This window comes from Sus scrofa, chromosome 2, assembly GCF_054392235.1.
Source record: "Sus scrofa isolate SSC_HxYL_T2T_F1_AM1 chromosome 2, Sscrofa_HxYL_maternal_Yorkshire_Landrace_v2.0, whole genome shotgun sequence".
Lineage (NCBI taxonomy): Eukaryota > Metazoa > Chordata > Mammalia > Artiodactyla > Suidae > Sus > Sus scrofa.
In genome coordinates this window covers 36,953,827-36,968,894 of record NC_139384.1, presented here as the reverse complement: position 1 = coordinate 36,968,894, position 15,068 = coordinate 36,953,827, and the positions used below count along the sequence as shown (strand labels likewise).

The 15,068-nt window shown below is 35.8% G+C and overlaps 1 protein-coding gene across 12 annotated transcripts in view; it reads left to right on the top strand.

The window, feature by feature from the left end:
* Positions 1-15,068, top strand: part of ANO3 (anoctamin 3) — a 483,543-nt gene that overhangs the window by 279,480 nt on the left and 188,995 nt on the right. For all 12 annotated transcript variants that reach the window (XM_085011613.1, XM_085011611.1, XM_085011612.1 and 9 more), the window contains one exon: positions 215-283. In XM_085011613.1, coding sequence (XP_084867739.1) covers positions 215-283 — 69 coding nt within the window. The remainder of the gene's footprint in view (positions 1-214; positions 284-15,068) is intronic.

Here is a 15,068-nt window from a genome sequence, read left to right as displayed (position 1 = left end):
GCCCTCAAATGGAAATCATAATGATAATTTTTAAAAATAAAAATAAATAAAAAGTATATATATGTATTTCTCTCATTTCAACTCATTAACTAAAAAAAAAAAAAAATTCTTCGTGTTTGGCCATCATTTGGAAATCTGTCCCAAAGGTCATTTTTCTAACTGTTGTTATGTTTTTCTCCCCCAAATACAAAGTTTTTTTTGTTGTTATTTCCAGTTAACCCTGAGGAGAGAAAAGAGTCTGTGCTCAAATGTTCTTTTGCTGATCTCAGTGATTTTTGCTTGGGTGAGTCGATTTCTAATATTTCTTTCCTCTTTTTCAAGTTCTAGCTTACCTCAGAGGTATGTTGTCTTCTTAAAACAGAACATTATTTTTTTAGAAAAAAAAATTCCTCTTTAGTCTTTAACATTTGCTGGGTAAGAATAATATTCTGAGGTTAAAATATTATTAAGGTATTTCCTGTACAGTTGGAAATTCAAATACAGAACATTTGTAATGAAAGACAATCCTGTAACTGAAAAAGAAAAAATTCTGGTTAGTCTTTTGGAAATTTCTTTCAATTATCTATGAAAAAGTATACCTATAATACTATGTTTACATTTATCTAATTTCAGCATTATCTGTTGATCTCTTGTGCTAAATGAGGGTTAATTAGCTCATTTGTATAATCTATCATTTTTTCATAGTTACATTGCCATTTAAAATTTTAAACCTCTCTTCATATTAAATTTGAACTTTAAAAATATATATTTGCATCTTTATATCATGTTTTATTGCATTTCAACAATATCTCTTAACTCCTCATTTGGCAAATATATCATAGCTATGAAAATATGCTTTCTGCCAGTATAATATCATGTATTTTTTACAAGCCCAAGTTGTGACCTCTGTGCCACTTTTGAATACTCTTATTAGAGTCAAGGTTTAATAAATTCTCTCTTCCAAGCTTCCATCATATACTCAGATTCATGTCACATTACATTTATTTTGTTACTTATACCACAAACTTTTGTTAGTTACATTTCCCTAGATTATCTGATTTGTTTTTCTTCTTGGGAGAAGAAAAATATCCTTTCTTCTAAATATTCCCATTGTAGTCCAGTTTCTCATTAATCTTTAAGATATTCTTGGTGTCCACTGATTTTTCTTGGACTATTAGATTTTTTAGGGCTGCAGTCGTGGCATATGGAAGTTCCCAGGCTAGGGGTTCAATTCAGAGCTGCAGCTGCTGGCCTACACCACAGACACAGCAATGCAGGATCCAAGCCATATCTGCAGTCTATACCACAGCTCACAGCAGCACCAGATGCTTGACTCAGTGAGTGAGGTCAGGGATGGAACCCGTATCCTCATGGATACTAGTCGGTTCATTACCACTGAGCCACAACGAGAATTCCTCCTAACATATTCTTCTTTCTTAGTTTTTATTCTCATTTTTTTCAGGGTATATCTTTAAGCATCTACTTCTGAAGGTAATGTGAGATGCAAACTTTTAAAGTTAATCCATCCCTGGAATAACTTCAGTTGGTTCTTACATTTTATTAATATTTCCTTGTTTATATAATTCTACATTAAAAATAATTTCCCACAAAATTGAGTGATTAATTCAATGCCATCTGACATTTGTTGTTACTACTAAAAACCTGATTGCTATCTGATTCTTGTTCTTTTGTAGTTGATCTTTTTTTCTCTATACATTTTTATTATATTTACTTTGGGTTATAAAATCATACATTGTATTTACATGTGTGCATATAAATATGTGTTTGTGTATTTTTCTTTCATTGTCCTTCCCATGGCATGGGGAAGTTCTCCAACCAGGAACTGAACCCGTACCACAGCAGTGACCAGAACCACAGTAGTGATAACACAGGATCCTTAACCAGAGGAGCTACCAAGGGACTTCTGTGTGTGTTTTAATTCATCCCACTCTAGGGATTGTTTACCCTTTCTGTGTGTCTCATGCCTCCTTTCCACTTATGTATACAATTTATGCACTTTTCATTTCCTTCTTTTTCTCTTTTTATAAATCCAGTTTAAAAATTTTTTTATTTCATCTCATAGTTATGATTTCTACTTCAGTCCAGGAAGATTCCTTGAATTTTTCTTCTAAGTGTCTTTTTATTTGTGCCTGTGTTGGGGGAGGGGGGGCGAGGTGAAATAGTGTATATATATTTAATTTCCAAGACGGTTTTTTGTGTTTAGAATATAACTTTTTCAGAGCACCCTATCATATTTCATGAATGCAACATCTCTTAGCTATCTAATGACACATAAGTTTTCATTTGCTCTTTAAATTTTAGTCTATTTGTCCAGGGATCATTTGTTTCCTGCATTTTTAATTATTCTCCTTCAGGCTGCAGAATTTTTAAAATTTCTGGTGATCTTTGATCATCAGTTTGCATTTAAGAATAGAAGAACAGAAAGACTGTCTCAGAGCTGTGTATGTGGAAAAGCCTTAGAAATAGAAATCCTGTACTCTAGAGCGAATGGTTGACCATCACTTAGATGATCCACCTTCGTCAAATTGAGGACTATGCTCTAAAGTGCCAATGTCCATGTTACTGCTCTTGCACTTTGAGTTTCTTTAGAGAAACGGTTTAGAACAGCTTGCACATTCCATTGTCAGACCTTCAGTTTCCATCATGTCTTCACCCCTGATTCACTGTTTGTGCCACTCTTGTCTGTCTTAGACATCTCTAGGATTTGGCTAAGGAGAATCATGCTCCTTCTGCCTCTGAGCAAATTACTTACTCCATCAGTTAACAGTCGTTCTTTGGAATTTTACCCCCTCGGAAACTGGTGTAGGTTTTTAGTTTTCAAAAGTTATTTTACTGTCACGTTAATGTAGTCTGCAAAATAAGAGAAAACATACCTGAAAGCTCATTCAGCCATCTTGAACTCTGCTTCTTTACTGTATCACAAGTTAATGATAGATGGCTCTTTGATGTGATATTTTAGTTTGGACCAAAGGAAGAAACCTGTGGAACATTTATTGTATAGACTCAGCACACAATTTTCATCTAAAAATCTATCCCAAGGGAAAAAAAGTATCAGAAATGAAAAACAAATTTTCTCACAGCTTTCTTTACAATAATTATTGAATTTAAAAATGGAAGCAAATTGAATATCTTAGTAATAGGGGAATAGTTAAATTGTAAAATATCAATATACTAGAATATCATAGACCCATTAATAAACTGTAGTATTGAGCATTTAGTGCCATGTTGCTAAATGGGAGAAAATAGCTTAATATAAATGTAAAACTCCTCTCATTTTAGTTAAAAATTTATTGGAAAAGGGCTAGAAAGAAATATACCGATATGTCAGCTAATAGTATCTCCACATGAGATTGTTTGTGGTTGTTATATTTCTTCTTGCAGTACTTTCTTTTTGTCTCTAAACAAGATATATTCAAATATTATGTCATAGGAATATGTAAAGAAAATATTTACATTAGAATTTTCTGTAAATTGGGAAAAATGCTCATATTTCAGTCAAAACAGCACCCAATTCTATGGGTGCTGAAATTTGAAACTTGTTGATAGTCATCCAGTATTTGGAAATAACAGTGATACAGAAAGATTTCTATCCTGACCCTCCATTGGTAGGTAATATAACTTTTTAAATGTTTTTCCTATAACAGAGGCAGTTTTACTAAATCTACTCTTTTGCCTTTTGCTGTTACAGCACAAGATTTGCTTCATTTGAATGAAATTGATATTCAAATCTGTAACTGTAAAGTACTGGATTTGCCTATGAGCAATGCCTTATCACTGGGACCTTTCTTTTTTATCAATTAAATAGAAATAAAAGGAAGCCAAAATTTATAAAAGAGTGATACTAATATGCCCCAACACTTATTTTACAACCTTAGAGTGAATTTATTTGTAATATACAGAAGTTAAGCCCTGAGGTTTTAGTAGTAAACACATTACTGACCTGTCTGCTTTGCCTACGTCAGGAATTCTCAAGTCACCCAGGAGTTTTAAAACTCTGGGTCCCAACTCAATAGAATCAGGTTTTGTTTTGTTTTGTTTTTTGTCTTTTGTCTTTTTAGGTCTGCACCCATGGCATATGGAGGTTCCCAGGCTAGGGGTCCAATCAGAGCTACAGCCACCAGCCTATGCCACAACCACAGCAATGCCAGATCCGAGCCATGTCTGTGACCTAGACGACAGGTCATGGCAATGATGGATCCTCAACCCACTGAGCGACAGATAGAACCCACGATCTCATGGTTCCTAGTTGGATTCCTTTCCTCTGAGCCACAAGAGGAACTCCAAGAGAATCAGTTTTAATTGATCTGAGGAGTGAAATCAGTATTCATAATTTTAACTATTCTCCAGGTAAATATTAGATGTAGCCAGAATTAAGAATTTCTAGCCAAAAATGTGTATCTTGGTTTCTTTCACTGAACATTCCTGAGGTACTTTTCATAATTTTTTAAAGAATGAGCTGTGTTATTTATAAATGCACTGTGAATGATTGCAAATTAGTCATGTTTCTTATAATTATTTTTTTGTGTGTGGCATAAAACAGTGCTAGCTTATTAAGTTTCCTAATTAGAGGAAGACAGACACCATCAGGTTCATTTCACATACAACATCAAGAACATTTCATCAGAACAAAGAAGCTCGATCATAGTACAAAGGTCTGTCCCATAGTAATTAATTCTGAAAGCAGTTACTATTATTAGTTATTTTCTGATAAGAAAACAAAAACAAGAACAAAGATCTTGTTCAAAATATCCATACAGGTAGTACAGTTTGCATAGCACCTTTCATTAATAATTCTCCCAAGTTAGTATAGTTAATAGGCTAACAGTTCCTCCAGTCATGCAAACCTTTCTGTTCAATTCTAGGCATCTTTTTTTTTGACAGCTGCCATTCTAAATATTAACATTTTCTCTAATGCATACTATAATTAATTGTCCTAACTGCTCATTTCTTTAATCATCATTGTAGTATGTCTCAATCATTCAACACACTTGACTCATATTTATATCCCTCCAGGCTTTGCACCTCATGCCCAGTATTTTAGTATTCCCCCAGCATCAGTCTATCATGCATTCAGTTTAGAGAAGCATTAGAGCTTCTGAAGGGATTAAGACAGCACGCATGAGGTATTTACCTTTATCTTGAAGGCGAGACTGCAGTTCTAACTGGCTGTAGTATTACTAGGCATTACAGAAACCCATCTGGATGTAACACCTGGCTATAAAATGCTCTTTTTGAGTCGGCTACCAGTCTATAATATATATGCTTTTATCACCTTTGAAAAGAGTTCAAGCAAAATGATGTCAAATATGCCAAGAATGTAATTTCATAGAGCTTTAATAAGTATTTTAGTAATACATTACCCTCTTCTAAGTTCATCTAAGAATTACATTCCCTAATTTTGCTTTTAGAGTGCAGACTACCAGCTTCTAGCATTGGGTTGGTTAATGTATGAGAATTTCCAAGTACCAGCATGCTCTGATACAATTTTTGGTACTTGACCAATGTATTTAATTAATGACTTTTCCTATTTACAATGAAATACTTTGAACTGCCACATGGGCATATTAATGCTGTGGCAGAGTTAACTGTATGAGGTCACTGTTTCACTGAAGTGTGATGTTTCTCACTGTTCAAAATGAGAGCTGTAGAGGACGGACTATTCATGATTCTATTGATTCAGAGCTGCAAATTTCCATTAAGATTGTCTAACAGGATTTGTAGAAGATTACCGATAAAATGCTATTTTCCCAGCCAGACATTAGTAAGATCTTCTTTCTTGTTTCTACTACTTGTATGACTGTGGCAAATTATTAACCTCTCTGAACTTCAGTGATCTCATTTGTAAGGCGAGTTTAATGATCCCTGCTCTTGCAAGATTGTTGAATTAAATGAAGAGGCATAGCTCTAGCATACCTCCTACCACATCATAGAGGTTCAAGGAATATTTGTTGATTGCTCTATTCAGTCAGTCACTGGACTTATCTTTTATATGAAATTCTACTAGCCTCACAGATATCTTCACTAACCGTCTTTTTCTCTTATCATCAAAATGTGATTTTTATGGTAGAGTGTAATAATAATAATTTACTGATCTCTTATCGCACATCTCTCTACCCCGTATTATCTCACTTAATTTTCTTAACAATCCTTTGGTTTGGGTATTATTTTCAACCTCTTTTTACAGATGAGGAACTTGATCCACCAAGAGGTAGATTAACTTACCTAATGCTGAATAGCCAGACAATGGTGAACTGAGGTTTCAACCCAGAAAGTCTTAATCCCTTACCTTCTCTCTTAATCACCACAATAGCAGCTGAGGCATGTAAGGTGAAAGCAGTTAGTGATATCCAGGGAACACCAGCTCTGCAAGATATTAATAAGTATCAGGCCAGAAGCAGTAAAGGATGCAGAAATAACATTGCGTGGTAAAATACATTTGGGAGATGATTGGTTGAAGAAGGCTAATTGGGTTGGAAGTTTAGAAATTTTCTGCTTGGTTTTCTTCTTTCATTCTTTTAATTGTCATCTCTAATCTTTTAATTCTACTTTTCATAGAACATCCAGGACACCATTCTACCCCATGCCCACAGACACCCCCCACCCCCCACCCCCCTGCAACACACCCACACACTCATTCTGGAAAGTACTCATCCATGTAACAAACAGCTTGGAATCTTGGTGTGTCAGTTTCTTGTTCATCAACCCTGGAAGCTTGCTACAATCACCCACCTTTTTTTTTTTTTTTTTTTTTTAATCATTAGTATACTGGAAAATGGCAAAGACAGAAAAATTCATGTTATCAAGTAACTGATGTTTGATTCTACCCATGTCCATGCTACAGTAAAATCAGATAACTTTGAAGTGGATTTGTTAAGGAGGGCTTGTTAAGACCAACATAATCTGAGTCCAACCCACCAAAATATACATCTATCTAATCTTGCGAAATCAACATTTTGCCAGTGTAATAAAACAAGTCCCTCAAGAAGTGATTTATGTTAGAAAATCAAGGCATTTGGTTTCTATGAGCTTAATCGTTCAGCATGATGGAATGTTCATTGACCTTCTTTCTTAAAATAGTTATGTTCAAATGAGTACATAATGTTTTTGCTTTATTTCTGAAATAGTAGATTATCTCCACTAATTCTCATTATTTTTCCAATAATTTCATGTTCAAATAATATAAAAAAGAACTTTTTTACTAATGTTACCAATCTACTTAAAGAGGATGGAAGTAAGGGAATTAACATTGAAAGAACATATTGATTCCCAGTTTTGAAAGCCTCACAGTGACTGTAAATCCTTTTCAATTGTTTATTAAATTCATTACATAAGTCATCTTAGCTCACTTTTCAAATTATATTCAGAATCCAATACTGCTCACCACTTGCTTCTACAAGTGCAATATCCACTGCTACACCCTGGTCCAGCCACCATTTCTGGGTAGACGAGTGTAATAACTTTCTAATTGGTCTCTCTGCTGCAGCTCTTGCTTCCTTATAGTGTATTTTCCACACAGCAATTACAGGAAGCTTTAATAAAAGGAAATTAAATCTCATCAATTCTTATTCAAATCCCTCCAACTTTCCCATTACATTTAAAATGTAAACTTCCTACTGTGACCTTCAGAAGCCTTATGGGATATGTGGGTCTGGCCTCTCTAGGCCATTTCCTAATGCCTCCTTTCCATTAACAATGCTGCAGCCAGTCTAGCTTTTTGTTCCCTGTTCATAATAAACTTACTCTTATCCCAGGGCTCTCTACTGAAAGAAACCAGATTCATAAAGCCTCACTTCATGTGCCCTGATCTTGATTTATTTTTACTCATAATACCTACAAAGTATTACCTAAAATTATATTATTTGTTTTTCTCCTCCTTTCTGTCTCCAGAGGACAGAGATTTTGTCAATTTTATTGATGCTTATAGCCCAAAATCAAGAACAGTACATGGCACATAGATTTTCTGAGAATATTTTTAGGATCAGACAATTGGGTAAAAGACAAAGAGGATATTGGTACATGTATCTTTGGAGAGTCTGCTATAGAATTTGCCTTTACTTTCTCTCCATGGCATCATTCTTCACTGTGATTTTTCTCACCTGTTAGAAATCATCACTTTGTTATTTTTCTCACTGAGGACCTAATCTGATTCTCTTCCTCTTTTTTCATTTATGTTGTGTTGACAGACATTTTGGTAGACCATTTAAAGGCCTAACAGTCATCACTCTTCTTAAGCTGTAGGAGTATGCCTTTCTAACATTACTCTTCTATGAAGTCCTTGCTAATATTCAGTCTTTGAGATGCTGCCTCCTTTCTGTTATTATAACACTTTGGATATGGCTCTGTTCATATCAGTTTACCAGATGATACTAATTGCTGTTTATATCTGTCTTGTTCATGTTGCCTAGCACATGCTGTGTACTCAATGATAGGTAAGTAGATAAATGATGGTTGGATGCATGTATGGAAGGATAGAATTGGGTAGAATAAACACCCACACATTGACACAGTGGAAAGTAATTTATCTGTAGAATTTGCTTAGTTGGGAGATTGACTATGTCCAGCTCCAAGAATACCCTCACTGTGACTGGCTGGTGTCAGGACTTTAGATCAATTTTAGTGTTAATGAGAAGGAGACAACAAAGGAACAGCAAAGACCATTAGATTGTGTAAACAGCAGACCATTAGATTTACTATTTATTTAGGACCATTAGATTTTTAACAGGAGTCATTGGTGGAGTAATACTTTTAAATATCATGGAATGTATTAGCAGTCAAAACATCCAGTTTCAGGAACTACCTCTATCACTAACCAGAAGGGTACACACCATCTGTGCCTTAGTCACCTGATTGATGAAATGGAGATAACAATATTATAGTTTGATTTCTTGTCATGTAACTAGAGATTATTTGAACGGGATTCAAGTAAGAGCTCTTGTGAGGTGCAACTAAGAGAATGTATGTTGGAGGTGATATACAAGTTATAAATTATGAAAATAATTTTAGGTGATGACAGTGATTGAAATATAATTGACAAATGATATTATATTACTGTGAACTGTATTGCATAGTGATTTGACAGTTGTATACATTGTGACAGGGTCACCACAAAGTCTAGTTACCATCTGTCATTGGCCAAAGTTAATATGCTATTACTGACGGTATTCTCCATACTGTGTATCCCCACGACTTACTTTGTATCCACGTGTTTGTACCTCTTGATCCTCTTCACACATTTTGCATGCAACTGACTTGCCTCCCCTCTGGCAACCACCAACCTGTTTTCTGTATCTATGAATCTGGTTTTGATTTGCTTGATTTGTTTGTTTTATGTTTTAGATTCCACATAAAAGTGTAATTGTGTGATATGTGTCTTTGTCTGACTTATTTCACTTAGTATAATATTGATGTTGTCCATCCATTTTGTCACAAATGGCAAGATTCCATTCTTTTTTACAGCTGAGTAATATTCTGTTGCATATGTATACCTCTTCTTTATCCATCCATCCACTGATGGACCATTTAAGTGTTTTCTGTATCTAGGCAATGGTAAATAATGCTGAAGTGAACATGGGGGTGCATATATCTTTTTGAATGTGTGTTTTTGTTATCTTCAGACAGATATCCAGAATTGAATTGCTGGATAAGATGGAAAGTTCTATTTTTAATTTTTTGAAGTGTTTACAGTTTTCCACAGTGGCTGCACTGATGTACATTTCCAACAACAGTGTACAAGGCTTCCCTTTTTTCTGCACTCTTGCCAAAAACTTGATACATCTTTTTGTTTTGATAATAGCCGTTCTGACAGGTGTGAGGTAAGACCACATTGTTTTTTTTTAGGGCCACACTTGCAGCATATGGAGTTTCCCAGGCTAGGGGTCAAATAGAAGCTATAGCTACCGGCCTACGCCACAACCACAGCAATGCAGGATCCGAGCCACATCTACCACCTACACCACAGCTCACAGCAATGCCGAATCCATAAACCACTGAGCAAGGCCAGGGATTGAACCTGCAACCTCATGGTTCCTTGTAGGATTCTATTCCACTGCTCCATGATGGAAACTCCAATACTGCATTGTTCTGATTGTATTTCCTTAATGATAGTGACATTGAGCATCTTTTCATGTGCCATATGTGTATTTTCTTTGGGAAAACATCTATTCTGATTATCTGCCCTTTTTTTGGTGAATTTTCCCAAATATTCAAATTTATTTAATACTTATCCTTCTCAAACTCTTCTAAAAACTGAAGAGGAAGGAATGTTTCCAACCTTATTTTACAAAGCCAGCATTACCCTGATACCAAAGCCAGAGGTCACCTCAAAGAAAGAAAATTACAGACAAATATTACTAATAAACATAGATGCAAAAATCCTCAACAAGGAGTTCCATTGTGGCTCCATGGTAACAAACTTGATTAGTATACATGAGGATGCAGGTTGGATCCCTGGCCTCACTCAGTGGGTTAAGGATCTGGCATTGCTGTGAGCTGTGGTGTAGGTTGAAGAGGCAGCTCAGATCCCAGTGTTGCTGTGGCTGTTGGTTTCCATTTGCATGGATTTTTTTCATCTCTTCACTTTCAATTTGTGTATTCTCTTAATTCCAAGATGAGTCTCTCCTAGGAAGTGCAGACTAAAAAAAAAAATTGTACAACCTAAAAGTTGAGAATTATGTTTTATTTAGTGGACATCCTGAGGAATTCAAGCCCAGGAGATAGATGCAGATAGGTCTCAGGGACTGCTCTGAAGAAATAAGGGAAGAGTCAAGATATATAGGAGCTTTTGCAACAAAGACCAGGTAGTTGCAACACCGAAAATTTACTGATAATTAAAGAAAACTGGACATCTCAAGTTAATTAATTTAGTATTTTTGTGTGCACAGAGAGATGTGAAAAATCTGCGCTCACTGAAATCATTCCTTTGATATGTACCTCATCTACGTGGGGCCAGTATCTTTTCCCATCCTTAGTCTTCTCAGGGTGCATTGTTGGGAGGTGGCTGTAGTGGCTGATGGCTTAATGGCAGGCATCCTATTTCCATCCCAAGTTCCCTCAGGGCCTTATTAACTGCAACACCCTTTGTTTACTGATATCATAGGCAACATTTTTCTTTCTCAACAGAATGTAGATGAGTCTTGTTTTTTATCCATTCAGCCATTCTGTGCCTTTCGATTGGAGGGAGCATTTAGTCCATTTACATTTAAAGTAATTATTGAAGTTCCCATCCTGACTCAGAAGTAATGATCCCAACTAGGATCCATGAGGACGTGAATTCAAACCCTGGCCTTGCTCAGTAGGTTAAGGATCTGGTGTTGCCATGACCTGTGGTGTAGGTGGCAGATGAGGCTCAGATCTGATCTTGCTGTGGCTGTGGCGTAGGTATTCAACCCCTATCCTGGGAGCTTCCATGTGCTACAGGTGTAGCCACCCCCCTCAGCAAAAAAAAAAAAAAAAAAAAAAAAAAGACAAAAAAAAGTAATTATTGATTAGATATATTTATTGCCATTTTGTTAATTGCTTTCTGGCTTTTTGTTGTTGTGTTTTTTCTCTTTGTTTCTTCCTTCTCTTTCTTTCTTCCCTTATGATTTGATGATTTTCTTGAATGTTATGCTTAGATGCCTTTCTCTTTTTCTTTTGTGTATCTACTATAAGTTTTTGCTTTGCTTTGTAGTTACCAAGAGGTTCACATATAACATCCTATGCACATAACAATCTATTTTAAGCTGATAGGAACTTAAATTTGAACATGTTCCAAAGCTCTACATGTTTACCCCCTTACCTTTTATGTTTTTGATTTTATGTGTTTTCTTCTATTTTATGTATTTCTTAACTAATTTTTGTAGTTTTAGTTAATTTTACTATGTTTTTCTTTTAACTTTCATTCTGTATTTATAAGCAATTAATTCACTGTATTTTCTATATGTTAACCTTTACCAGTGAGAGTTTTACTTTTATATGTTTCCTCTAAGGGTAGAAATCTCATTTAGGACCTAGTTCAGGTTGATTGGAACACATTCCCTCAGGTAGCATCTTTTAAAATATGCAAATACATACCAGTCCTGTGGGGCTGTAATCCTAAACCCTACTGGTCTTCAGACCAGGAGATCTGAGGGTAGCCTTAGGGGACAGTTACACAAATCAGGGCTCGATAGCAGTGTAAGATATAGTCCAGTTGTAATGAGGCAAAGGGGGTTAATAAGGATGCTATCTCTCTATTTATCTCCCTGCTTTTTTGAAAGTACCTCCATAGCTTCTAGGTGTGTATGAAACTTCAAACCTATCCCTCAGGCTGAAACTTCAGCATAAATAAATAGGTTCTTTCAACAAGAAAATGAGGTTGTGCTGTAGTCTGCTGTTTGTGCAGTGCCCTGAGGGTGGTATCCTGCCAAGAATTATCTCTGATTGTCATAGTCCACTGGAGACCATGAACCAGCCTCCTTGGCCACCAGGGCTAGGTAATCAAAAAAATATCACCTGGATGCCTGCTGGCTTTGTGAGTCAGTTGGAGAATGTAGGGAGCTGAGTACTTTTGCAGGGTTTAGGAAGAGAGAAAACGCCTTGACTGTGCCTTCATGCAGGCTTCAGTGATGTAGTAAGAGAGTGCTTTGTCTTTGCCTTTGTCCTTGCTTTAGGGAGGGAACAGAAGAATGCTGTGACTGCTTTCCTTCCTTGGCCCCAGACAGTAAGTGAGGGAGTGTCACAACTGCCTGTGTTTTTTGGTTTCAGCAGGGCAGTGAGATAGTTCTGTGACTTATTGCCCTACCTGTTCTAGCAAGGCGGCCATAGAGTCTGACTTGCCTGCCTATGCTAGCAGAGCAGATAGTGTGAAGAAATGGTGTGACCAGCACTTCTGTCTCTGGAGAGAATTTCTACTATCCCCTGCCCTTCCAGCAGATGCTTTGAGATTAGCAGATGAATCTCCTTCACATATAAACTGCTGCTTTTGTGTGGGATTCCGGGGTGAATGAGACTACATGCAAGCCTTTGAAAAAGTGAATCTCCATTCCGTGTGGCCCTTTAGGCCGTTTGTTTTCCCATTTGTTTTCTAGATAAGTGTTTTGGGGGGTTGTATCTCTGGTGCAGATCCCATAGGTTGAGGTGCCTCCTGTAAGGCACAAGCCCCTTGCTGGGTTGAGGAGATCCCTTCCTACTATATTTCACTGCACAGAGAGTGAGGATGTTGGTGAGACTGTCAAATATGGTCTCTCCTATTTGTCTCAATGTGGTCCTTTTGTCTCTGTCGTGGAGGAGTAGTTCATCTGGTTTTCAGATCTTTCTCAGAAGAAAATGATCCATACATAGCTTTAGATTTCATTTGTCTCTGGGAAGAGATGAATCCAAGGTCTTCTTATGCTACTATCTTGGACTTAATTTATTATTATTATTATTATTATTATTTTAATCTTCAGCAGTCCCGAAACACATTAGCATTAGTAGTGAATGGGAATGTTACACAGTTGCAGGTCAATGGAGACCAATGTATAAGATCACTCACGCATATTCAAAGTTTTTTAAGAGTTATATCATCCATTTTCAGATGCTGAAGCAGTTATAATACAAAGTAACAACATAATGAAATAAAATAATATTATAATAAAGAAGAATTGTTGAACTGGAATAATTTGGCTGTTAAAATGACACTCCCAGAGATTGCTTTAAGGTTTATGTTGCAATCTTAGTAGCCTGCTATATTGATCGGTCCCCTCAAGTTTTGAGCCGATGCTGGTTTTGAGCAAAATTTTGGAAACCTAATGGATTTCCACTTGACTCAACAAATTTTGTATCATAAATCATGTTATCAGTGATTGGAAAAGAGATATGTAGATTAAATTTTAAATTGTTCATTGGCATGCTCCAGGTAATTGTTTTCTATCCACTTAGGCTTTGAAATGGAAGATACAGCTTTTTGGTTGCTCCAAATTATGTAATTTGTTTTGTGGATTCTAACGATTAGAATTGTGAATTTAAAGGAAGATTAAGTGAAGGGAATACATATTTCTTCAATAATTTACATATACCAATCATATATATTATTCAGTTTAATCCTTGAAATGAGAAGATTTTATTATCCCAGAATTTCAGATTGAGAAACAGACCCACCATCATTTGGCTAATAAATGGCATAGCTAGAATTTTAACTTAAATTTCATGAAACAATATTAGTTCTCTTTCCATTACATCAGGCCCCCTGCTTCAGCATGTTAAATGACTTTATTAAGCTTTGAAAATCTTTTTTTTAATATAATGGCTTTACTGATATACAATTCACTTTTTCGATATAGTTCACTCACTTAAAGTGTACAGCTCAATGGTTTTTATCATATTCACAAAGATATGCACCCATCACCACAATCAATATTAGATCATTTTTGTCACCTCAAAAAGAAACCCCATACCTATTATCGCCACTCCAGTCTCTCAAGCAGTAAGTCACCACTATTTTACTTTCTCTCTATAGATTATTCAGGAAAGTTCATAAAAATGGAATTATACAATATTTGGTCCCTTGTGACTGGCTTTTTCACTTAGCATAATGTTTCCAGGATTCATCTACGTTTTTGCAGTAATCAGTAATTTAGTCCTTTTTTATTGCTGGGTAATACTCCATTGTGTGGATCAACTGTATTTTATTTATCCATTCAGCTGTTGATGGACATTTGGATTGTTTCCACTATTTAGCTATTATGAATAATGCTGTTATGAGCATTTTCATAAAAGTTTTTATGAAATTATGTTTTCCTTTCTCTTGAATATCATACCTAGGAGTAGAATGCAAGATCATATGGTAATTTTGTGTTAAAAGTTTTGAAGAATTGACAGACTGTTTTGCAAAGCAGGTGCACCATTTTTTATTCCCACCAGAAGTATATGAAGGTTCAATTTCTCAGTGTCCTCACCAACACTTGTTATGGTCTGTCTTTTTGATAATCACTAGGTATGATTATCACTCATGCCTAGTGAGTATGAAGTGGTCTCATTGTGGGTTGATTTGCATTTCCCTGAGAGCTAAAAATTTTGAGTATCTTTTCATGTTTTTTAGTCCACTTGTATAGCTTTTTTTGGAGAAATGC